Source organism: Protopterus annectens, chromosome 2.part2, assembly GCF_019279795.1.
Source record: "Protopterus annectens isolate FY-2018-M chromosome 2.part2, PAN1.0, whole genome shotgun sequence".
Classification (NCBI taxonomy): domain Eukaryota; kingdom Metazoa; phylum Chordata; order Ceratodontiformes; family Protopteridae; genus Protopterus; species Protopterus annectens.
This window is the reverse complement of record NC_056730.1, coordinates 1,091,942,272-1,091,968,891: the sequence shown is the minus strand read 5'-3', so window position 1 is coordinate 1,091,968,891 and position 26,620 is coordinate 1,091,942,272. Positions and strand designations below refer to the sequence as shown.

Sequence of the window (26,620 nt, the reverse complement as noted above, 5' to 3'; positions counted from 1 at the left end):
ACCCCTAGGTCCTCAAGGAGGGGGCAGGAGGGAGGGTTCATAAGAATGTACGGCGAGATGGACTACAAACATCGAATGTTATGGTAGGTACATAACTTCTTTATGTTCTATAGTCCTGTCTTGCCTTCATTCTTACACTTGGGACAGCGTCCCTAGCACCTTCATCTCAGATGGCTCATTGGAAAATGCTCCTGAGTACTGTGGAACCAAAGGAAGACCTGTTCTTAGAAACCATATCCAATTAGTAGTGAATAATGAATGTGTGGGGTGAAGCCCATGTTGCTGCAGCACAAATGTTGTATATTGGTATTCTAGCCTGAAAGGCTACCGAAGTAGACACAGACCTGGCAGAAATGAGCTTTCACCTTGAAAGGCAGATCTTTACCACTGGAGGAATAGACAAATGAAATGCAACTGGAAATCCAGTGAGATAATGTGACTTTAGAAACTGGGAGGTCTTGTCTAGAGTCTGAAAAGGAGACAAACAACTGGTCTGATTTTCTGAAATTTTTAGTTCTGTCCAGATAAAAACGTAACTGTCTATGGACATCCAATTGATGGAATTTATACTCTGCTTTGTTAGAAAATTCCGGGAAGAACACAGGCAACTCAATAGACCGATTAATGTTGGCTTGAGAAGAAACCTTAGGAAAAAAGGAAGGGTTTGTCCTCAAGGACACCCTGTCTTTATGAAATAACAAATAAGGTGGCTTAATGGAAAGAGCTTGCAGTTCAGACATCCGCCTAGCAGAAGTGATAGCCACTAAAAATTTTTCCAAGATAAAAACTTGAGGTTACATGTCGCTGAAGGTCCAAAAGGACTAGATGTACGTTTATGGAGAACAAAGTTCAAATCCCATGGAACCACAGGATCCATGACTGGGGGTCTAAGTAAAGTGAGTGGTCCCTTTGAGGAAGGCTCTACAAAGCCTATAAGCCATAAGTTTAGGTTAGGTAGCAACAGGGAAAGTGGAAATAGCTGCCAAATGGACTTTAATAGTTGCTGCTGCTGAACCCTGACCGAAGTGCTGAAACTGTTGTCTCACTGTTCTGAGAGAATGATCGGAAAATATACAGAGCTGAGAATATTTTTTTGGTTTTAAAGTTTGTACTGTTAGTTTTTGCTTAGATCTCTGTTGAAACTGTTTTGTCCCACCCACTCTCCCTATTTCTGGCTTGTAGTTTAAATTTGGTGGCTTTTGCAGATGCCTGCCCCACTGTAGATTTGATCTGGGACACTCCCCCAGTCCCATCTCTTTACCACATTCTACCTAATAAACTCTTTCTGCACTTGCTTTTAGTCCTTTTTAATTTAATTGCATTTTTTAAACTGTGTTTGGTCTAATATTGCTGCATACTCAAGTGTGCTAGCTTGCACTGCATGTGAATTGTTTTTTTACTACTGTTTTTGCTACTTTTCTGTAAAAAAAAAACAAAACTAAGCCTGTTTCCTACCTTTCCTGTAACTACTGTTCCAGATACAGATTTGCTGTATCCAAGACTGTATGTAAGCTTCTGAGTCCCCCAAGCCTTTCTGTGTTGGAGGGAAGCCTTCTAGCTTATCAGTGGGAGTGGTAAGCACTAGGTAACCTGTCTATCACATAAGTAGTGGTTCCGGCCCATAATTTGTAGTTATTGGCCGTTTGGGCAATGTCTTCCATCTCTCTCAACTTTTTGATTTGAAAGCCTGTATTTGCACTTGTTTCTGTCCTTTAACTCATCTATTGCAGATACAGATTCTTAGTTTTAGCACTTAAATTTGCTTGTTCATGCTCAGCACTTGTAAGCACTAAATAAGCTACTAATTACTATAGCACTCTATCTTCCTCATTACCTAGAGGAAAACAGTTTTTGTACTTACTTTTCTCACTTGCTTACAGAAAAACAGCTTTTGTACTCACTTTCCTCACTTATCTAGAGGAAAAACCCTGCAACTCTCTTTTTGCGTGGTCTTGCGCACAGAGCAGCGTCAGGCAGTTGGGGTATACTATTCCTGACCCCACAAAGTCTGCGCTGTAAATTTTCCCTTAGAACTAGGCAAGCCTCAACCTAAGTGCTTCAGATCAGCTGCTCTTATTGCAGCACTTGCAAAACAGAAATCTGTACTTGTCCTAATCTCCTAGACAGCACTATTATTCTCCAAATTTCCTAGCCAGCACTATTATAATATAGCATAAGACCCCCGATCGTCCACAGGACTTAAGTTCAATTTACTCTTCAAAGCATGTCCAGAGGTCATCTTCAGGTGTACTCTCCAGTTCATCTGGTGGAATTGGGCATCCTGAGGCAATGTCACAACTGCCTCATGTATACAGACAACCCTCTCCTCTTACCTCTAGACACAAACACTTGTGAGAGATGCAAATGCACAGCCAGACTGGAGCTAAGCGTTCTCAACCCATGACTAACAGACAGTCAAGAGGATAAGGGACACACTTGCATCACACCACCTGTCACACATGAATCTACAAAACAAGCACCGACAAAACATATGCATAAATACACAAAAACATATTCGGAGGCATTGGGTACCAATCTGAAAAAGAAACAGTGCCCTCCAAAGCAGACAAGCAAGCAACCTGCACCCCCAAACACAAGCCAGAAAACACATAATTCACCTCAGCAGTGTGCCTCACAACAGCCCTTAAGGCAAAACACCTTACCTAACACACTAGTAATAGGAGACTCTATAGTAAGGCACACGGATGTTCCACTCACCAGGCTGAACAAGCAGAAGGTTACTATCAGCTGCCTGTCGGGTGCTCGGATCCGCCACATAACACAAGCACTTAGGTCACTCCAGAACAAGTACAAGTATGACGCTGTCATTGTACATGTTGGTGTGAATGATCTAAGACGTACCTCCCTGGACTACATGAAAAGAGACATTGAGGAGCGCTCTGATCATGTAGCCCAAGCTGGTATGACCCTGACCTTGAGTAGCATACTACCTTCACCTAGAGTGATACCACAATACAAAGACAAAATGATCAATTTCAACAATTGGCCAAGCTTCTGGTGTCATTCTAAGGGGATCCAGTGTCTGTCTGCCTGGGATGACATGATAGACAAGCCTCGCTGTTTTGCCAGAGATGGGTTGCACCTGTCACACCTAGGTTTTCGAATACTGGCCAAGGCTCTTGCCGTCCCCATAGTGCCTTTTTTAGGCAAGGCTCAAAGGACAAACCAACCACCATAACCAGCACAAGTAACCAAAAACTAAGGGTAATGCTACTCAACGCCAGAAGTCTCAACCTCAAAAATGCACACACTCTAGGCTCTCCTCAGCATGGAGAAAATCAATGTTTGTGCAGTGACGGAAACCTGGTTCAAGGCTCAAGAGAGCACCCCAGCACTGACAGGTTACAATTCATATCATACCTTCCGGCCTCAGATACCGGATCGCAGTACAAAGGGTGGAGGTGTATCCATATTCATCAAGGATACCCATATCTCCAGGTTAGTATCGTAGCATGATGCCCCAGAGATCATCCATGCGCAACTATCAGCAGGCAAAACCACATTTCAAGTCGTAGCCGGTTATAGATCGCCCACCATGTCCCAAGATGCTCACTCTGCATTCCTTGAGACATTGGAAAATATAAAGGTCCTACCCAACACCATAATCTTGGGTGATTTCAACTACCCTGGTATAGACTGGGCGAACTACCAATGTTCCAACTCCTATGCTCAGCGATTCATAGAATTTATAAATTCAAATCCCCTTGAACAACTAGTATGTTCCCCCACTAGAGGGGACAACATATTGGATTTAATCATCAGAAATATGGGCGCCCACTGTACCACACCCGTTATCACTCCCTCCTTGGTCAGATTCGACCACAAACTGATAACCCTGGACATCCTCACCCCTCCACCTCCCCCAGTCAAAAAAACCATAGTCAAAAACCTTTCCAAAGCAAACTTCAAACTACTTGCATCCGAAGAGGAAAGCTTCACTATTCCCTTGCAGAAGGATAATGATATCCAGGATGCGGAATCCTACACCAAGGCACTCTATATGCATCTTCAGGATTGCATGGACCATGCTATCCCAAATAAAACCAAGACTCCTTCCTCAAGCAAGAAGAAACCAATCTGGTGAACCCCGGCCATAAGCAAACTTTACAATAAAAGGAGGAGACTTATACAAAAAAAGGCCAAATCTCAAGTAGAAAAATCATCCCTGATCAGCATTAGTAAGAAATTGAGGGCCCTCATCAAGTCAACTAAAGCTAATTTTGAAAAGAAAGTTGCCAAGGATAACCATAAGGCCTTTTATGGCTATGTCAAAAACCTAAATGGCAACGCTCAGGTCTGTTCTGAAGTAGTACAAAATGGAACAAAATACACTGACCCTTCTGACATTGCCAACATCTTGGCTGACAGGTTCAGTGCAAATCCCCCCCCCCCACCACCACCTACAGGGCCTATTACCATATTCCAGGGGATTGTGTAAGTCCAATTATTACTGATACATTGGTTAACAAGGCTCTTTCTAAAGCTAAAAACCCTGCCTCCATGGGACCAGATGGTGTCCCAGGCTGTCATACACGTGCTCCAAAAGGAATTAACCCCGCATCTTAATACCCTGTTCAGTCTCAGCCTCTCCACAGGATATGTGCCCAGAGAATGGTGCATGGCAACAGTGGTCCCGCTACACAAAGGTGGGGCTACAACTGACCCTGGGAACTACCGACCAATAAGCCTGACCAGTCTGATCTGTAAGGCTATGGAGCGAATCATTATGGAACTCATAAATGGAGAGATTGGGAACCTCCAGTCGCTGGACCCCACACAGTTCGGCTTCGTCAAGGGCAGATCATGCCTCCTGAACCTGGTGGATTTCTTTGAGACAGTTACTCAGGCTACAGATAAGGGAAAGGAGGTGCACACGGCTTACCTTGACCTTGCTATAACATTTGACACCATTCCCCATTTGGGTATTATTGATAAGCTCACCAACCTGGGCATAAACCCTTACGTCACAAGATGGATCGCAAACTGGCTCTCAGACAGATCTCATAAAGTAAGAGTAGCGGGATCTATGTCCGAAGCCAGACCAGTAATGAGTAGTGTGCCTCAGGGCTCTGTCCTGGGGCCCCTCCTGTTTGGCATATACTTCTAAGAAGTACAGGCAAGCACGGAAGGGCTGTGGCTGACTAAGTTTGCGGACGACTGCAAACTGGGTGCTATAATAGAGTCTCCGGCCAACATGGAGATCCCCCAGAAGGGCCTAAATGAGACTGATGCATGGTGTCAAAGCCATGGTCTCAAGCTAAATGCAAAAAAATGCATAGTAATCCCCTTTGGAAAAAACAGAGTACCCGCAAATTACAACATAGGAGGTAATCCCCTGAAATCTGAAGAAGAAATAAGGGATCTAGGGACCCAAGTAGATAGCCAGCTTTCCTTTGATAACTATGTTGCCAAAGTGGTTAGAAAATCCTTCTATGTGACCCATCTGATCATGAAAGGGTTCGCATCAAGATCTAAGGATGTAATGGTGCCGCCCTACTCTTACCTCATCAGAAACATTATTGAGTACAATGCACCAATTGGAATGTACCTGGCTAGACATCTCCAGCAGCTGGAGAGACCACAGAGGTACCTAACCAAGAGAATTACTGGCCTCAAACAGTTGCCCTATGCAGCATGATTGAAAAAGCTAAGACTGCTCTCTGTTGCATACCGCTTTCTCAGAGGCGATCTCTGTCTAACGTACAGAGCCATGTCCAACCCAGAATTGTTGAACATGCTCCATCTTAGCAAAACCAAATCTACTCGAGCTACACGATCTAGGGATATAAACCTCACCACAACAATGAATAGAACATGCTGGAGAGAGAGATTCCCTTCGCAGAGACTTCCCTTACTATGGAACAGGGTCCCGAGCTACATAAGACAGAGCCCCTCACTATCACTCTTCAAGAGGAACCTTGATGAGTGGATGGGTAACAGAAAGTTCACAACGGGGATCACACCAACAGCACTACTAGATAGGGGCCAAGGGTACTAGCTGCTAGTACAAGGATCTAGGGAACTACTAAAGGGGCGGTGAATACCACACAACGTGGCTGGGCTAATATATGCCTTCGGGCAGATAGCTCAGTACCAACCTATAACCTATAAAAAAGTACAGTTTTGTACCTACCATAAATGTAGATGTTCGAGGATCCACATTGCTGCAGTCCTAACTATTGGGTAGTCCGCTGTCCAGTCGGCCCGAATACCAAAGTATATGGCTGACGTCGGTCAGGGCGCATTAGACTGACGTCAGTACGTCAGGGTACTAATGTGCATGACCGACGTCATATCCTCAGTCTTTTCTTGCCCCAGATGTCAGAAGACCCCGAAAAGATAAGGCCAAAACCAAAAACTCCAAACATACCTGCACCAAAAATATGTACAATATATATAAAAATACCAGAATATAACCTCACCTACACAACCACCCCTAAACACAGAGGGGAAGGAGGGAGGGTAAATTGGACTGCAGCAATGTGGATCCTCGAACATCTACATTTATGGTAGGTACAAAACTGTACTATGTTCTTCATTCCACATTGCTGCAGTCCTAACTATTGGGTAGAATCCCAAAGCAGAGGTAAGGGAGGCTGGCAAATCATAAGGAAGCAGGAGCTGACAACATGCCTTGCAAAATAGCTGTGGCAAAACCAGCCCTAGACTTAGAGTAGAGAGGAAGGTGATAATGCTTAGAGAAAGTATGCACTGAACTCCAAGTAGCTGCCTCCAAAATATCCTTAGTTGCCACCCCCTTAGAAATGCTGTTGAAGTGGCAGTAGCCCTAGTGGAATGAGGCCTAATCCCAGCTGGAATCTCCTTGCCATGATGGGAATAACAAAATGCAATGCAAAACCCAATCCACCTAGAAATAGTTTGTTTTGACACAGGCTTGCCCTGAACTCAAAGCAAAAGAAACAAACAACTGCTGAGACTGCCTAAAATCCTTAGTCCTGCTCAAATAATAACGCAATTGCCTGTGTACATCTAAAGTGTGCAAAATCTTTTCCCCTTTATTTTGGGGATCTGCATAAAAAGTAGGCAAATGAATAGTTTGGTTTAAAGCCACACTAGAAACCACCTTAGGAATAAAGGAAGGATTAGTACGTAATGATACCCTATCCTTATGAAAAATCAAAAAAGGCTCTACCGCCATAAGGGCCTGTAACTCAGAAACCCTTCTTGCAGAAGTAATGGCCAACAAAAAAGCAGTCTTCCATGACAAGTATTTCAATTCAGCAGTAGCCGCAGGCTCAAAAGGTTGTACAGTAAGTTTCTCCAACACAAAATTGAGATCCCAAGCAGGAGTAGGAGCTCTACGTGGGGGTCTTATATTCTTTGCCCCTCTAAGAAATTGCTTGAACAAAGGATGCGAAAACAATGGTGGGTCACAATCATAGTGAGCTGAAATTGTTGCAGCATGAATCTTAATGGAAGAGAAAGACAAACCTTTGTCCAATAACTCAGTAAGATATTGAAGAGCCACACTCAAATTAGGCTCAGAAATCTCCAAATTGTTTGCTGTACTCCAAAATAAAAATCTCTTCCATTTTTCTGCGTACACTTTCCTTGTACTAGGTCTCCTGGCTTCCATAATCACATTTAAAACTTGTTGAGGAAGTTGAGACCTGCTGTCTTTCAAAACAGAATATGCCAGGCTGTTAGATGAAGAGAGTGAAGCTTGACATTGAGCAGGTGACCGTCCCTCTGAGACAACAGGTGTGGAATCAAGGGTAAAGGCCATGGAGGCTTCCTTACCAGACTCCTCAGTAATGGGTACCAGTGCTGCCGAGGCCAATCTGGAGCTATTAAAATCATCCTTGGCTTGTCTTGTCTGACCTTTAGAAGCACCTTTGGAAGAAGAGGCAGAGGTGGAAAAGCATACACATGAAGATTTTTCCAACTGAAAGAAAGAGCATCCACTTTCCAAGCTGTGTGATGAAACCTCTTTGTGCAAAACTTTGGCAGCTGGTGGTTTAGTGGAGAAGCGAACAGATCTATGTCTGGAGTTCTCCATGACACTGTCAATTTTTGAAATACATGAAGATCCAGTTTCCACTCATGGGGATCCATGATTTGTCTGCTTAACACATCTGCTAAGGAGTTCTGTGCTCCGGCAGAAACCTTGCCTGAAGAGTTAGTTGCAAGCTGAGCGCAGTCTCCCATAAAATCATTGCTTGCCTGCACAATGGGTAAGAATGTGTTCCCCTTGTTTGTTGATGTACCACATGACAGTTGTGTTGTCTGTTAGAATCAACACCTGCCCTGGAAGAAGTAACTCCTTGAAAGCCATTAATGCAAACTGGACTGCTAACATCTCTTTCATGTTGATATGTAGATGCTGTAGTCTGGCAGGCCACTTGTCTTGTATCCACTTTCCATTTAGATGAGCTCCCCAAGCAATGTCTGAGGCATCTGTCGTTAGAATCTGACTCGCCTCTGGCCGGGTCACAGAGAGTCCCTTGTTTAGGTGACATTCCTGAGCCCACCACAAAAATTCCTTTTGAATGCAAGGTATTATTTGAATGCCAGTGTCCAAATCCTGGCAGTGCTGTGTCCATACATTTTTGAGATACCATTGCAGCTTCCTCATATGCGGTTTGGCATTGGGAAGCACCAGAATACAAGATGCCATGAACCCTAAGGCTTGAAGGACTGTCCTTGCAGTCAGCCCGGACTGAAGAGATAGTTGATGGAAGTAACTGGAAAGATTCTTTTGTTTGTCCGGGGTTAAAAAGGCCATCTGGGCTGCTGTATTCAGTCTCACACCCAGAAAGCACATGTCTTGAGAGGGTACTAGACTGGACTTTATTTCGTTCACAGAATACCCTAGGCATCTTAGCACTGCTATGACATATTCCAAATGCTGTAGAAGGTCTTCCTTTTCTTGAGCCAGAATCAGGCAGTCGTCCAAGCAAGGATAGATTTGAATTCCTTTTAGCCTGAAGTAAGCTATCACTGGAGCCAGAACCTTTGTGAATACTCTGGGCAGTAGATAAGCCAAAGGGCAATGCAGAGAACTGATAATGAGAATTTCCAGCTCGAAAACGCAGATACTTCCTGCAACTTAGTCTTATAGGCACATGAAGGTAAGCTTCCTTGAGATCTAAAGTTACCATCCAGTGATCTTTGCCCAGCAGAGGTAAAAGCTGTTGTAACGTCAACATTTTGAACTTGGGAATGTCCAGATAAGTGTTGAGGATAGATAAATCCAAAATTGGTCTCCACGTGTTCCCCTTCTTCGGTACTAGGAACAGGCGAGAATAAAATCCTAGGCCCCTTTCTGGCACAGGAACTGGCTGAATGGCCCCTATTTGGAGCAACAGAGAAATTTGCTTGTGAGCCTCTGTTCTTTGTAGAGGAGGAATGTCTGGCATGCCTTTGAAAGGAGGCAAGGTATGGAAATAAAACCTGTAACCGTGGTGAATGATATCCAGAACCCATCTGTCTTGGGTAATTAAATCCCAATTTTCTTTGAAAAGAGACAGCCTTCCTCCCAAAGGTGCTGCCAGGCGAGAATGTACTGGCAGCTGAAAAGGCAGGTCATTGGGTCTGCTTACGAAAGGACTGACCCCTGCCCTCACCAGAAGTCTGAGCAGGTGAACTCCTGTCCTAGGCCTGAAAGAACCTTGAGCTCTGCCCCTACCACGCCTAGACCTACCCCTAGACTGGGAATCATAAGCAGGATAAGTCCATCCCTTAGTAGGCCAATTTCTACTAAACTTGGAGGCTGCACCTGCAAAAATCCTTAACAGTTTGCATAGACTTAGCCTTGTCCTCCATTTTCTTTAAAACTGCTTCCACAGGCGAACCAAACAACACATCAGACTGTAAAGGAGCATCCAAAATCCTTGTTTTAACATGCTCAGCTAAATTCTGATCTCTCAACCAGGCGTGCCTACGAAGAACAGAACCAGTGGCAGCCACCCTCGAGGAGGCCTGCACAGCATCAAAACCACACTGCAAGGAATGTTTACCCACCTGTTCAGACACATGAACTAAATCCTGCAACTCTTTACACTCAATACCTTCTGCCAGAGCATCCACCTTAGATTTCAATTGTGAAAGGAGATAATTCTGATATTTTAACATGTGAAACTGACAATTCAACGGCCTCATGGCTAAAGTGGAAGAAGTATACACCTTCTTTCCCCATCTATCCAAAGCCCTTGCCTCTTTATCAGGAGGAACAGGATTTTTAACAACAGAGGCCTTCACACCTTTAGGCCCCTGAGAGACAGTTTCGGGTCTGCCCTAGGACTCTTAAAAGATACTTATGAGCTTCAGGCACCCTATAGTACCTATCCGGTTTAACTGGGGCAGGAGGCAAAGAATCAGGATTCAGGGAAGCCTCTGCAAAACATCTTCCACCACATTCAGAACAGGAGGTATAGCTAAAGGCCTATGCTGGGGTAAAAACAAGAATTCCCTAAGCCTCTTTCTGGAATCAGAGAAATCTTGACCTTCCCATTTAAAATGCTCCCTCATGGAATGCAGAGTTTCTGAAAATGAAAAATCCTCAGGAGGAGAAGCTGAAGGAGTAGAATCATCCACATCAGAATCAGAATAAGGAGGATACTCCTGCAAGTCTTCAGCCGAAGACTCAGAAGCCTCCGAACAATGCTCAAAACTCTCAAACTCAGGTTCCACCCTAGGCCTCTTATCAGGAGGGGGCATAGAACCTCTAATCATAGTAATCAAATCCTCTGCCATTTTAAGCATATGTTTCTTAGGCAAAGACCCTGAAGCACTAGGAGAAACCCCCACTGAAGCTAAACTTGGCCTGCCTCTCAAAGAAGCCTTGGGAACAGAAGGGGAGGCTCTAACCACCTTAGGAAGAGAGGGAAGAACAGCCACCTGAGAAGCCCCTCAGCCTGGCCTACTTCCTGAGAGGACACATCCTGTAACAGTAAAGTCTCTCCCTGAGACTCCAAAGAAACTCCTGGCAGAACCTCCGGCTCCACTGAGTTTTCTAAAGAACCGACGTCTGGGACTGTCGGTTCTTCCACTCTAGGCTTTGCTGCTTTGTCCTTGCGCTTTTGGCGGGCGCCGGAGCATCCAACGGCATTTTATAATTACAACGCTTCCCAAAACTAACCTGGCACAGTCTAACCTTCTCTTAATAGTGCGTTTGTTAAATCTAGCACAAGAGCGGCATCCAACAACGCCGTGCTCAGGCCCTAAACAAGGTATACACAAAGTATGGTAATCCCTATGAGGTATCTGTTTCCCACAAGAAATACAGTTATTCACTTTTTCTGACATCCGTTAAATACTGAGGCAAGAAAAACCAAAATATTCCCAACGGGTACTTAGCCAACTTTGATTCGGTCTGAAACTCTGACTTCAGAAACTTTCAGAACGCCAACCTGCACTCGCAAAATTGCTTCTGCATCGGACCATGCGGCAAAAAAGACTGAGGATATGACGTCGGTCATGCGCATTAGTACCCTGACGTACTGACATCAGTCTAATGCGCCCTGACCGACGTCAGCCATATACTTTGGTATTCGGGCCGACTAGACAGCGGACTACCCAATAGTTAGGACTGCAGCAATGTGGAATGAAGAACATCAGCAAAAATGGGAGCTGTGTAGGGGATCAAGTGTTCTCTCACGGGCCCAAAGGGAGAATTTTTTCCATTTGCTGGTATAAATCTTCCTAGAAGAAGTAAACTCAGAGAAAACGAACAAACTGCAACAAAATGAAGGAAAAAAAGACCACACCGGATACTCAGTTCCAATTAGCGCTTTCGTTTACTAAAATGAGCAAATGAGCAAACTTCTTCAGATAATTTTAAGACACACAAGTACACTTAAATACAATACTTATTATGATATCATTTCCTTTGGAAACGCATCATTTCCTTTGGAAACGCATCATTTCCTTTGGAAACCCAGCCTCATTTTAAAGTGCCAAACTCTTATAAAAAACAAACCATATGTTAAAAAATAAATAATAAAAGTCCTTACAAATACTTCCAAAAGTTACATGTAAAAATGCATTTGTATAATTTAATAAATATACAGTAAAAAGCGTTAAAAATATATAAACATAAATCTATCTAACGCTTTTAATTTCAAGATACTCTTAATAGAAACAAAGTCATTTAAACCTGGCGGAACTAAGGCATTTAATTTCAACTGCCAAATCATTTCCTTCTCCTCTAATTTCAAATCCATCGGTCCACCCCAAAAATTATCCGGAATTTTCTCAATAACTAAGAAACTGAATTCATGTTTGGGACACTAATATGCCTTGCAAGTGCATTGTTCAAATTCTTTTTATCAATGGCATACAAGTGCTCATAAATTCTATTCTTGAGGGGTCTTTCAGTTTTGCCCACATAAAAAACGGGGCAATTTCTACATGAGCTCAAGTAAACCACCCCTCTGGTGTTACAATTGAATTTATCATTGATGTGATATTTTTTGCCATTTATTGTAAAAAAGGTTGCCACATCTACATATTTGCACCAACGACAGGCCTCACATTTAAACATCCCACAATGTGGGGGATGACATTTTAAAGTACTATTTTCCAAAAGTGTTTTTAAATTCCTGCCTTTCCTAAATACTATAAAGGGAGCCTCTCCTACATGTGGACTAGTCAAATTGTCATCAAATAAGAAGGACCAGTTTTTAATAATAACTGATCTCAAAAAGGGAGCATCTATAGAAAATGTAGTTATAAAGCTCAACCTTGCTAAATCAACATCTGAGGACCCAAATGGTTATTTGGGGACAAGATCCCTACGGTCCCAGTCAATTCCTGATGTGCTGCAAGTAACATTCAAATTGTCCAATTAATTATCCGGACAACAAGATCCCAAATTAGTGAAGATATTACTTTCCTTGACACTCAATAATGGTTTATAAATACCCCAAACTCTTTTAGAGGAGACTTCGTCTATCAGGTCATCCACTAAATTGATGGGGTAGCCACGTTTACTGAACATTTCCTTCAATAACCTGCATTCATCTAAAAAATCATTCTCTAAGGTCACCATTCTTGCAGCCCATACCAGTTGACCCTTAACAACTCCCCTTCTCTAGTGAAAAGGGTGGCAACTGGAAAAATGAAGGAATGCATTAGAGTATGTTGACTTTCTAAAAATGTTTGAAATAACCCCGTCCAATGAAGGACGTTTAATCAATTCAACATCAAGGAAGCAAATTCATTCAGTATTGAATTCCCAGGTGAATTCAAGGAAATTTGTGTATTTAGAAATATGTTCAACAAATGCTGCAGCAGAATTCCTACTACCTCGCCAAAGGATACAAATATCATCTAAATAGCGGGTGTACCATGCAACTTTTTCTTAGAAAATATGATCTCTAAATGGGAACTGTTTTCCCAATGGGCCATCACTGTGTTGGCAAAGTTACCACCACACAGAGACCCCATGGCTACACCAGTTTTCTGTAAGCAAAATTCTCTGTTGAACAAAAAATTATTGCTCAAAACTAATTCCAACAAATAAATAATTAAATCTACAGAAGCACCATCCAAATGTTAAATAGATAAATAACTCAGGCAAGCATCGACAGAGTGAGAAATAACATCCAATGTGTAAGAAATCCAAGCAATCCAGTCTTCTAAAACAGATAAATCAGTTTATTGCACAGATGAACCACGATAAGCGCTTTCACTAACTAGTAGCTTCTTCAGATCACAAACAGGAAGCACAATAGCCATGTGCTTTAAATATCTGCATGTTAATTAATCAACCAACTTTTAAAGCAGAAGCGCCATAACACAAAACTTGAAAACTAAATATGTAAACATAATATCATTGACATCTGAAATAGACAATAGTATATACATATTCTATTGAAAATTAAAATAACTTCATTCCATGGAGAATGTAAAAACATATTATAAGCAGCATACTGTCAAGTATAAAAGTATATGCAGCCTAATACATAAATGCATGTGATAATCATATTAAATAAAACATTAACACATGCAAGTAATATTGCAAGGCAACTTATAAACTAAGCAAGGTAAATACCATCAGAAACATAATGACTAGCAATAAAAATAGTCATGTACAGATCGAGAGAACTATTATCAAACAAAGTGGTACTTGTTATGGTAAAGTCAGTACATGAATGTATAACTGCATCTGTGTAAGAAGTATATATAAGTGTAGTATCTAAATAAATATATATATCTAGATGTATAATATGAGTGCATATGTACAGGAATAAATAAATAAATAAATAAATAAATAAATAAATAGAGGAATAAATTATCTAAAAGTATAAAGCTAAAAACCTTAATGAAACTGTAATGTGAAGTGAATAGGTTACCCAGAAAAAATGTATATGTGCAAGTATCAAAATACATTAAAATCTAAAATCTAAAAAATATATGAAAAATATAAAAAAAATATATCAGAACTTAGTATGCCTACGCTTCTTTAAATGTGGTCTGATAGATGCCCTTTCATTTAAGCCATGACCTCTATCAGCTCTCAACGAAATTATCCACCTACTTTCTCTGTCTTCAGTATGATTCATAATATCACCTCCTCTTACATTAGCATTCATTTTCTCCAGCACCCTAAACATAAACTTGTGTTCAGGACTTGTTTGTGTCACATGCTTGGCTAGTGCATTCTGCAGATTACCTTTCCTTATATTATAACAGTGTTCCCTTATTCTATCTCTTAGTACCCTGTTCGTTTTACCAACATAGAAACATGAACACAGTTCACATACAGCAAGATATATGACATCAGGTGTCATACAGTTGGCAATAGCTCGAGTGTATATTTCCTTCTGTGTATCCGGATGTATAAATACTATACTAGAATCTATTAAGGAACAAAAATTGCATTGTCCACAAGGTGTTATACCATAACTAAAGCTCGGGTGTATACCCTTGTTTGGTGGATAACAGAGCAATCTTTTAAGATTCTTCTTATTCCTGTATGTAAAAGATGGAGAAACACCTACAATCTTTGTCAGTGTGTCATCAGTATGTAGTATGTTCCAATTTTTAGTGATAATCTCTCTGATTTGTTTATTATCTGTTGTATATGAAGTCAGAAACCTAACTTTTGCATTAGTGACTTCTTTAACATTATTCATTACTAAAGGCTTGGGCCCCAAATATGGGGTACCTAATGTTGAACGTAAACTTAAAACATTATCAAATTGTAAATCTACCTCCGTAGAATTATAGCCTCTCTCAGCAAACTTCTCTCCCAAATCATATAAGTCTGCCATAAAGCCTTTGTCATTGGAATTCAATATAGACATTCGTAGGGTCTGTCCTTTCACTATATTACTGAAAACATACTTAGGGTGCATACTAGTTCTGAATAGTAAAGTGTTCCTGTAACAGGGTTTCCTAAAAATTCCAGTATTAAACATTCCACATTCAAGTTTTTCGATATATAGATCTAGAAATTCTATTTTCAATAATGAATATTTCATTGTAAATTTCAAACATGGTGTAATATTATTCAAAACCATATTGAAACTAAGCAGTTCTTCTGTATTACCATCCCATAAAATAAACACGTCATCCACAAAACGTCTATAGAATCTTACATATTTCTTAAACATATATTCTTTAAATAGAAACTGTTCTTCCCAGTAGGCTAGGAACATGTTGGCGTAGCTATTGGCACAAGGAGTGCCCATAGCTACGCCATCTGATTGCTGGTAAATATTATCAGTGAACATAAATACATTATTTTCCAGCACTAACTCAAGGAAGTGTACCAATAAGTCAATTAAAACATTGCCATAGGTACTATGTTCTGTGAGATAGTTACTAACATAAGCTAGACCAAGGTCGTTGGGGATGACTGTGAACAATGATTGGATGTCAAAAGTTACTAAAATCAAATTGTGGATGGTATCCATTTGATTATTAAAATAGTACAAATCTGTTAGAAACTGTTTAGAATCACGTAATACAAATTCATTATTATTTAGAATACACCTTAAATGTTTCTCAATAAAAACTGACAAGTGCTCCGTAACCCATCCTTGCCCTGAGACTATTGGTCTCATGGGTGGCTTAGTAATACTTTTGTGTATTTTGGGTATTCCATGTATAACTGGGATGGTAGGCATCTTAATATATAAATAAATAAACTCATTTCTATTTATTAAATTACTTCTATAAATATCAGTTAAAATACCATGTACATACGCACACATCTCATGAACCTTAGTGAAATCAATTCTTGTATAAAACACATCACTTAGCATAGTATACATTTCATTTTGATAATCTATGGTATCAAGTACTACAACACCAGAGCCTTTATCTGCTGGCCTAATTGTTATATTTAGATCATTTCTTAAATTATAGAGGCTCCTTCTCTCCTGGTATGACAGATTATTGTTAAAATTATTCATTCTCTTTTTATGAAAATACTTATAAATTTCATCTTCTGTAGTGCGTAAATATGCTTCAATTAATGGATGATTGACTGGTGTATAGTCGCTCAGATTCTTAAACTTAAATCTATCATTGCTAGTAGTTGGCTCACTATCAATCTCATTGGTGGAAGTGCCATTATAAATGTACTTGAGCATAACATTTCTGCAAAACATTCTAACATCTATGATGGTTTCATCTAGCATACTATTGCTATAAGGGATGAAACTTAGTCCTTTGACTAATAAATTAATGTCATGCTGTGATAGTGGAACACTGGACAAATTAAAAACTAAATTTTGTTGTGGTTTGTCCACATTTTCTTTAGCGTTGTGCTGGTGAGTGGCTCCCCTGAAAACTTCCTTTTTTGTCGCCCTCGACTGTTCGAGTGTGTTCTGCTTAAGTTCTTCTCCTGGCGTATAGCTAAAGGGAAGGAAAGATTTAAAGCTGCTCCTTTATTAAATTCATTTGTTTTAGATCTAACAACCTGCTCTTGACCATTCAGCAGTCTAAAAACACCATCCAAATGTTGTTCTAACAAAAAAATCCCTGACCCATTCACAACCAAGCTCCTGAGGAATGGTAGTGTACAAATCACGGACATCAATTGTTAAAAAATTCAGGTTCCTAGAAAAAAGAAAATTGTTCATGGCACCTAAAAATGCCCATGAATCCTTGCATATCTGGGTTTCATTTCTTAAAGCTTCCTTAAGTTTGACATCCACAAATTTTAGCATATCCATTGGTTATAGACTGCCTCCCATCAATGATGGGATGGAAGGGAGGTTTTTCCAAATTTTTGTGGATTTTAGGTAAGCTGAATAAGGTAGGGGTGATGGGTAGGTGATTAAGAAAAAATTCAACAAATCAACATCAATGCGTTCTTCAATGAACAAATCGTTAATGAAGCCTTTAATTTTTTGATATGCTCCATTCATTTAATTGAGGGAAACCTTTACATAAGCCCTATTGGTCAACAGAGAACTCATGTTATAATTGTAATCTTCGTTGACCATAAACACCAACCCACCCCCTTATCCGGTTTAATAATACGGATGTCAGCAAATTTTAAATCATCCAAAGCATCCTTCTCAGGTTGAGTTAAATTACATAATCTTTCATTAAGGGCTCTCCTAGTAGTCAAAAGTGTTCTAAAATCACTCACACAAATTCTTTCGAATAATAAAATGGAAGGATGTAAGGGTTGGTTGAAGATACTTGCAATTCTGAACTCTTTAGTGAGACTGGAATTGTTCCCAAATACCACGTTCAAATTCAGTTTCCTAGTATATGTTTTAAGGTCAGTAAGTGTCCTTGCTAAGTCACTTCTAGTTGAAGGGACAAAGGTTGAACCTTTGGTTAAGACCTCTATTAATAAAGGGGCAGGAACAAAGGTAGAATAATTGAAAATTCTACAGTCTTGTGTACTGTTAAATAAAATCTGAACTGGTCTCTGTCATGTATTAATAGGACTAGTACGCCCTACGGGCCCAGGAGAAAGAACTACCTCCTCCTCCTGTTTTGTGTTTTCTTCTTCCACTTGTGTTGTTGCTGTAATATCTTCACTAATTTGGGCTCTTGTAGTCCGGATAATTCGTTGGACAATTGGAATGTTACTTGCAACACATCAGGCATTGACTGGGACTGTAGGGATCTTTTCCCAAACAACCATCTGGGTCCTCAGATGTTGATTTAGCAAGGTTGAGCTTTATAACTACATTTTCTATAGATGCTCACTTTTTGATGCTCACTTTTTGAGATAAATTATTATTAAAAATTGGTCCTTCTTATGAGATGACAATTTGACTAGATCACATGTAGGAGAGGCTCCCTTTGTAGTATTTAGGAAAGGAAGGAATTTAAAAACACTTTTGGAAAATAGTACTTTAAAATGTCATTCCCCACTTTGTGGGATGTTTAAATAGGAGGCCTGTTGTTGGTGCAAATATATAGATGTGGCAACCTTTTTTACAATAAATGGCAAAAAATATCACATCAATGATATTCAATTGTAACACCAGAGAGGTGGTTTACTTGAGCTCATGAAGAAATTGCCCCGTTTTTTACATGGGCAAAACTGAAAGACCCCTCAAGAATAGAATTTATGAGCACTTGTATGCCACTGATAAAAATAATTTGAACAATGCACTTGCAAGGCATACTAATTTGTGTCCCAAACATGAATTCAAGTTCTTAGTTATTGAGAAAATTCTGGATAATTTTATGGGTGGACCAATGGATTTGAAATTAGAGGAGAAGGAACTGATTTGGCAGTTGAAATTAAATGCCTTAGTTCCGCCAGGTTTAAATGACTTTGTTTCTATTAAGAGTATCTTGAAATTAAAAGCGTTAGATAGATTTATGTTTTTATATTTTTAATGCTTTTTACTGTATATTTATTAAATTATACAAATGCATTTTTACATGTAACTTTTGGAAGTATTTGTAAGGACTTTTATTATTTATTTTTTGACATATGGTTTGTTTTTTATAAGAGTTTGGCACTTTAAAATTAGGCTGGGTTTCTAAAGGAAATGATGTTTTTCTAAAGGAAATGATGTCATAATAAGTATTGTATTTAAGTGTACTTGTGTGTCTTAAAATTGTCTGAAGAAGTTTGCTCATTTTAGTAAACGAAAGCGCTAACTGGAACTGTTTTGAGTATCCGGTGTGGTCTTTTTTTCCTTCTTCCTAGTAGAAGGTTTGTCAGAAGATGACAGAATGTGTACAACCTCAGGGGAAAAGTCATGAAGCCTGACTAGGGATGGAATTGGAGCAGCCAAGCTGTCAAGTTGAGGGTGTGAAGTGAGGGATGGAACACCCCTGACGTGTGCCAGTAAATTTGGAACTGGAATGAGAGTCCAAGGTTCGTCCATTAGATATGGTCTGAGGAAGGGGAACCAAATCTGTCGAGGCCAGTAAGGAGCAATTAGGATCATTCTGCTTCCCAAGGATATTGCTTTCTGAATTACCTTCTTAATGAGGGGGAAAGAAGGGAAATCATAGAGAAGTCCCAAGGGCCAATTGTGAACGAATGCATCTCTTGGAGTATCCCTGTCCGGGGGAATCAGGGTAAAGTAGCTGCTGCATTTAGCATTGAGAGGGGTGGCAAAGAGATCGCAGCAAGGCTGACCCCATTTGCGAAAGATCTGTTCTGCAATGTAAGTGTTCAGAGACCACTTGTGAGGCATCAGAATAGCCCTGCTGAGCCTGTCGGCTATGACGTTGGATTTCCCCGGGATGTGCGTTGCCACCAGAAAGCGCTGGGAAGACACTGCCCACTCCCATACTCAAAGGGCTTCTCTGCAGAGGGGGTAAAATTTGGTTCCTCCTTGCTTGTTTAGGTACCATACCACTGACATATTGTCTGAGTGGATTGCAATTGTTCATAGAGGGAGAAAGCTGTGAAGTGCTTGCAATGCTAGAAGCACTACTCTCATCTCCAAGACATTGATATGCAAATGTGCCTCATGATCTTGCCATGTGCCTTGGACTGTTCTCCCAAGATAATACCACCCCCACCATATCTGGGAGGCATCCATGGTCAAAGTGGCAACTGGGGGGAGGAACAAATGGTCTGCCTGTGTTTAGGTTGCTGGTCTGGATCCACCAACGATGATCCTGCTTGCACAAATTTGTTAGAAGGATAGGGTGAGACAGAGGGAGGTACTGCAGTGACCACTGGGCAAAGAGTAACCACTGAAGGACCCTCACATGCAGTCTGGCTAATGGAACTAGTGTTATTGTGGAAGCCATGGTCCCTAACAATTTGAGCACCACCTTTGCTTTGACTTTTCTTAGAGGAAGTAGGGTCAAGACTTATTCCCTTAGACTCTGAATTCTTTCTATGGGCAGGTAAGCCCTCACAGAAATGGTGTTTACTTTGGCACCAATAAAATTCACATGCTGAGAGGGCGACAATGCAGATTTTTGCCAATTTACTGTAATTCCTAGCTGAAGGCAAGTTGAAATGGTGGCATCACTGGCCTGTAACAGTAGATGCCTGGTAGTGGCGGTGAGGAGCCAGTCGTCCAGATATGGAAACACTTGGAATCCCTGACGTCCCAAGTGAGCCGTAACCACTGCCATACATTTGGTGAACACCCTGGTGGCTGTGGAGAGACCAAAGGGCAAGGCGCGGAACTGATAATGACTGGCTCCCAGCTGGAGGTGTAGATGACTTCTTGATGCCTTGTCTATTTTGATGTGGCAGTATGCATCTTGGAGGTCTATGGAGCACATCCAAATGTCTTTCCCTAACAACGGGAGCATCGACTGTAAGGTGACCATTTGGAACTTGGACGTTTGCACAGATTCGTTCAGTTTGCCGAGATCCAAAATGGGTCTCATGTCCCCTGTTCTTTTTGGCACCAAAAAGAATATGGAGCAAGTCCCTAATCCTACTTGGTCTACGGGGACGGGTTGGATGACCCTCGTCATGAGCAACTTTTGAATTTCTAGAGTTGCTGAATCCCTGTGATTGGGTGGCACATCTGGGATTCATCTGGTCAGAGGGGGTGGAGAAGGGAAGGGAATATGGTAACCTCTGGTAATTATCTTTAATACCCACTTGTCTTGAGTGATGTTGTGCCAGGCTTCTGGGTATAAAGAAATACGACCTCTGAATGGCTCCAGAGATGTGCAAATGGGCCTCCTTTCAGGAGCGCTGATAGGGACGACCACGAAAGGAATCATAGTCTCCCAAATTCTGCGCGCCTCCTCTACCTCTAGGGTGGTGTCTACCATTATTTCCTCCTCCTCTGCTGCTGGAGAAGGAATCACCTTGTGCGTCCTGAAAAAACCTCTGCGATTTTTTGAACCACATTTTGCCACCCTTCTTCCCTTTGGGACAGGGTCTAGAGGGGACAGAAAAATGGACTCCCATGGCAAACAAGGCTTTTCCTTCCTGCTCACACCTGGTGAGTGTGTCCTTTACCTTGGTTCCGAACAAAGAGGAACCGTCAAATGGGGAGTTGGTAAACGTAGACAAAGGCCTCCACAAAGTTGCACAAGTGCATCCAGGAGCGTCTCCTGAGAGAGACTCCTGAACCCGCTTGCCCTTCTCCATCCACTGAATTTGAAATCAGCCTCATGGAGGAATTCACAACAGAACTTAGGATAGACATCTGTGCGTTGACCTTCTGAGATACAGCATCAGATACGTTACCCTGTAGAGCATCTCCCAGCTCTTTTAGGAGATCTCTCTGGAGCCTTGTGAAATGGGACAGATAAGACCACAAAGTAAAGGCCGCTGAAGCAAAAACATGCTTCCCATACCTATCCATCGTTTGAGACTCCTTGTTCAGCGGATGGACAGTGGAGGAAGTTTCGGCAAGTTCCTTTTTGGTGGCTGCTGCCACCACCATGGCATCTACTGGAATGGCCATAGTCAAAAAGTCCTCGTCTTTGGGGGCCGATAAAAATTTATTTGGTCTTCTAGGAACCAGTTCCACAGAATCAGGAGATTCCCACACCTTTCGACTCACTAAATCAAGTAGCTCATCGAAAGATGGAGACCCCCAAGAGGCGGAGGGTTGAGACCCGAAAGTCTTCAGGTACACTGACTCATCAGAAGGGGATTTGGTGGGCCAGCCGCGCCTCTGTTTCAGGATCTCGAGGATATCTGCGAAAGAGACATAATCAGAGGATGACTTGGGGAACCTTTCTGACTCCTTGAGGTCAGTGCCTAATGTAACAGACTCATCGGGGAAGTCAACATGCTTCCTCTTAAAAGTGTTCTTCCTAGGTGGTTCCTCAGACAGGTATTCTGGGGAGACCTTGGAAGACTGGGGACCACTCATGGAGGTATCTTAAGGCTAAGGGTTTCTGCTGTGTAGGGAGAGAGAGGGAGCTGAGACTGAGATCGGCGCCTTAGGGGGAAGAGTGTTGGTACCTCTGGATGAAGCTGAAGTTCTGGACAGCACACTCCTCATCACCTCAAATGCTGATCCCCCTGGCTCCCAGGATGCCCTCCTCTCCAAAGATACAGAGGCAAACCTCTGTACTGAGGAAATAGGCTCCAAAGCAAATGTGGGGTCCAAGCTCACTCACACCAAAGCACCAAGAGGTAGGCTCGGAACTGAAGTTCAATTTGAAGCATCCCCCTCAGGCCAGACCGGAGAGCTAAGGATCCTTGACCCCATGGAAGGCACTGAGAGACCAACTAAGATAGCTGGAACCGACCTATCCACAACCAGAGGCACTGACAGCTCTGGCTCCGAAGGCTCAGAGAAGCTCAGAGGAGGAAAATCGATTGGGTGGGATGGTACATTGGGCTCCGGGACCGACTGGGACGAAGCCGAAAGCAAATCTGCCAGTGCCAAAGTCTGAAGCAGTCTATGCACCACTCTCTTGACATCCTCATTAGAAAGGCTCCTAGAGGACCTAAAAGATAGAGTGTGGGATCTGGATCTCTAGAAAATCGGCAACCTAAGAGTCGGAGATACCTGCCGAAGTTCAGATGACCGGCTCCAAGAAGTAATGTCAGTCATTGGTTCCAATGTTACTGAAGCAGAGACTGATGGAGCCACTAAGCTAACCTCTGTCGGCACTGAAATCAGTGGAGCCGATGAGGGGGTAGCCACTAGCAATTTTGTCTGATGGCTCCGACAAAACAGATTGGGTGGGAGACCGCCTTTTGGTAGTTTTTGGTCTTTCCTTTTTGGAGGAGGAGGGAGATTTAGAGACGGAGGATGAGGATCCCAATTCCTCGTCAAAGGAATGCTTTAGTAGTCCCTTCAAAATCAGTTTGTTCTTCCTCTCCTGAAGAACACGAGGACTGAATGCATGGCAAAACAGGCAAGACTCTTGGAGGTGGATAGCCCCCAAACATTAAACACACAAATTGTGCCCATCAGTCAAGGACATCTTCTGGGCACATTTAGTACACTTTTTGAAGCCCGAAGGCTTATGGTCCTTTTGACATAATCCCCCCAAAAAAAACACTACAACACACAACAATGAACAGAGAAAGATAACGGAGGACTAGTTGCTCTAAGTTAAACGGGTCTAGCCCTAAGGGGAAATAGAATAAACAGAGGACTAGGTCCTCTAATTTAAACAGGCCTAGCCCAACAGGTGACAAAACAGCAGAAAGAGGACTAGGTCCTCTAACTTAAATGGGCCTAGCCGAACAGGATACAGGAAAACAGCAGTACAGAAAAGGCAATGCAGGGAAACCAAAACGGCCAACGGAAAATGGCCAAACAACAAACAAAAAAACACAGAAATTAAGCAGCAAATCTTTCAAAACAGACAGAAACTGCAAAAATACACACTAAACAGCAAGACAATATAGCAATATCCAAAAATGACAATTCAATATATTGAAAATATCACTTAGCCACAGCCAAGAAGAATCACGTCTGAGCTGAACAAGTGGCAAATGAGATCTGGGGAATGTTGATGATGCATGATGGGTTACCTCCTAGCCATGAGCCAACCAGAAGTTTGTGAGCTAGAGTATGGCCGAGTCGGAACCGAGGTTTGGCTCCGGTCCCAAGTGTAAGAATGAAGGCGACACAGGACTACACAGCATCTAGTTTTTCACAGTAAGCAGAAAAAAAATCTGAGACCGCATTTTCTGACTGGAAAGTCAGCAAAAATAAAACAAATTTATTTGCATATGGAAAATGCAGTCAGTCAACTGATTGTTTTGAATCATTGAGAAGTGAAGACAGCAATGATTTCTATATGATATGTGCCAGGTGAAACTACAGATGGAGCAGCTAGAGGCCTAAATTACCCCAACAATGGGAGACTTTCACATGCTTGAAAATCAGGTTGTAGATTACTTGCTACATTTACTGCCTCAAAAATCCTCCTCAAAGAAGTAATCTTACTGCATTCCCAAAACTAGCTTGAACAGAGAATATTCATCCCATCAGTTATGCAAAACAGGATGATCATAAATTAAAATGAAACAAGGGAGATAAATATTCCAAGGCATAATTATGAAATACTTGCTTCAGATTAACTGACCTGTCCAAGATAAATGGAAGTGGAAGCTGATGAGAAGTTTGGTTTGGGGTTTTACATTTAAAGTTCTGTGCTCCACCTAATACCCACTGTTCTTACTAACTGAATATAGACTTATAAAACTGTAAATCTAGGTCTAAATGCCACCACTTCAGCTTAACAATCACTTAATGTTTCAACAATGAATGAGCAAATGCAGAAAACACTCAAATTGATCTTACTATACCCCAACCCACTTACCTGTGACTTCTTAGTTTCTGCAGTGGTGACACTACTATCCTGAGCAAAGACTGATGCAGAGTTTTTGGCTCTTTGGGGGTTTACAGTATTTGCGTCCCCACTGGAGAGGTTTGTTTGATTTAGAAGTGTCCCAGAGTCTTTATCTACTGTGGCCTTGGAAAAAGAAGTATGAAAAAATATAAATCTTTCAAGAAATAAACAGGTAATTAGTCACTCAGCAGTAAGACAGCTATATTTACAATATGATAAAGCATTATTTCTGCATATTGACACAAATGGGTATGTGATCCATCCCTGTCAGTATGAAACTAAAAGAGTTGCACTATTCTGTACAAGCAGTGCCTATGAAACATTCTGCAGGACATTAATACTTTTAATGCAGCAGACAGTTTACTGATATCAAGTAACAAAAACAATACTCCCAGATTCAGATTAGGCAAACAGTTCAAATACATAGATAGATGTGGTAGGAAGGAATTATACAAGAAAGCAGTGTAGACTTAGTGGCTATGTGTGATAAAAGTCTTTTCTATATTCCTGTTAGGCTTTTCAATGCTGTCCTTTGCAATATCAGACATTGCACTCAGTGATAAAACTGACCAAATATTCAACTTTTTTCTGCCTAATGTGCAGGTTGCACACTGCTTTTTCTCACTTAATGTGGTACAGGGTGGGATGACGAGTAAATGAAGAAAGCAGATATGTACAGTTTGGGTTAGCATTCTCTGAATGCTCAAGATGTCTAGTGTAGTATACAGTGATGCTCCAGAGAAAGTAAAACAAGACACAAGACGTAAATTTCTCTGAATATGCAGACACATGGCTAATGATGCTGTACCCTTTCCTACTCTCACCTGTATAAATAGTGCAAGTCAGAGATTTACAGTCACTTTATAGCTGTAAATGCAACACAGTGATTTCAAGGTAATGTCCTTCTGACCAACTTCTTTCTCTCTCTCGTTTCAGTAGAGAACATTAAGAGGAACACATACATTCTACATTACAAGTGAGCAAGCAATTCCACAGACTGTCCACTGGTACAGAGGAAGGCACTCGCCTATAATGCCACTAGGGTTGGCCAGACTGGCAAAGGGGGCTATCAGGTTTGAGTGGCTAACAGGCAGCTTGGAGAGATGGAGTTGAAGTCTTCCATACTCTACTTTAGGCTAGAGAGTAGCATAGTGTCACACCTACACATGAGAGTAGGAGAGGCAAAGCAAGCATTGTATGGTAATGGGCATGCATGTGTGCATATATCACTGCACACACCTCCCCTCAGAGGACGCAGTAGGGCATAAAGTCCCTGCTGTGAGAGCATATGACACTGCCCAACATGACATCTCCCCAAAGGAAAATTTGTTCTATTCTAGCTGCTTAGACTGTCAGCTTTGGTCTGGGTGGATGGTAATCTGGTCGACTGATTCTATATCAAAATTAGCATTAAAAACAACACATTACCATCTTAAAAGCTGGCAGAAAAGTCTTTGGAATCCCATGATATCTGTTAATACTGAGAAACTTAGCAGTTTAATATAATAAAGTTGATAAAGTTGTTGCTATAGTTCACAACACAACCTTTTTAAAGTCTAAAGGTTTTAAGGCAGTATTTATTTTGTTTACATTGCTCTGCATAACCAGTTTACAATCACACTGTTGTAGTCATTGTTATTAACTTCAAATGTACATTATACATTTGTTTTTTGTCACTATACATTACCCTAGTCTATGGTTGAAATGGGTCCACTGTGATCAGTTTACTACCCAACAATACCTCCATACAATACATACACTATATCTGTAGGAATACTCAGAGAACTAGCTCTCCTCACATACCTTACAAAAAATTATATATACACACACATACATATACATGTGTGTCTGTTTGTATATATACATACATACATATATGTATGTGTGTGTATATATATATATATATATATATATATACACACATATTTACACACACATTATATAT

General features: G+C 41.3%; 1 protein-coding gene across 1 annotated transcript in view; it reads right to left on the bottom strand.

Annotated features, from left to right (window-relative positions):
• Nucleotides 1-26,620, bottom strand: part of SECISBP2 (SECIS binding protein 2) — a 1,593,758-nt gene that overhangs the window by 960,294 nt on the left and 606,844 nt on the right. Inside the window, exon 5 of the mRNA XM_044064311.1 lies at nucleotides 24,646-24,798. Within this exon, the coding sequence (XP_043920246.1) occupies nucleotides 24,646-24,798 (153 nt within the window). The remainder of the gene's footprint in view (nucleotides 1-24,645; nucleotides 24,799-26,620) is intronic.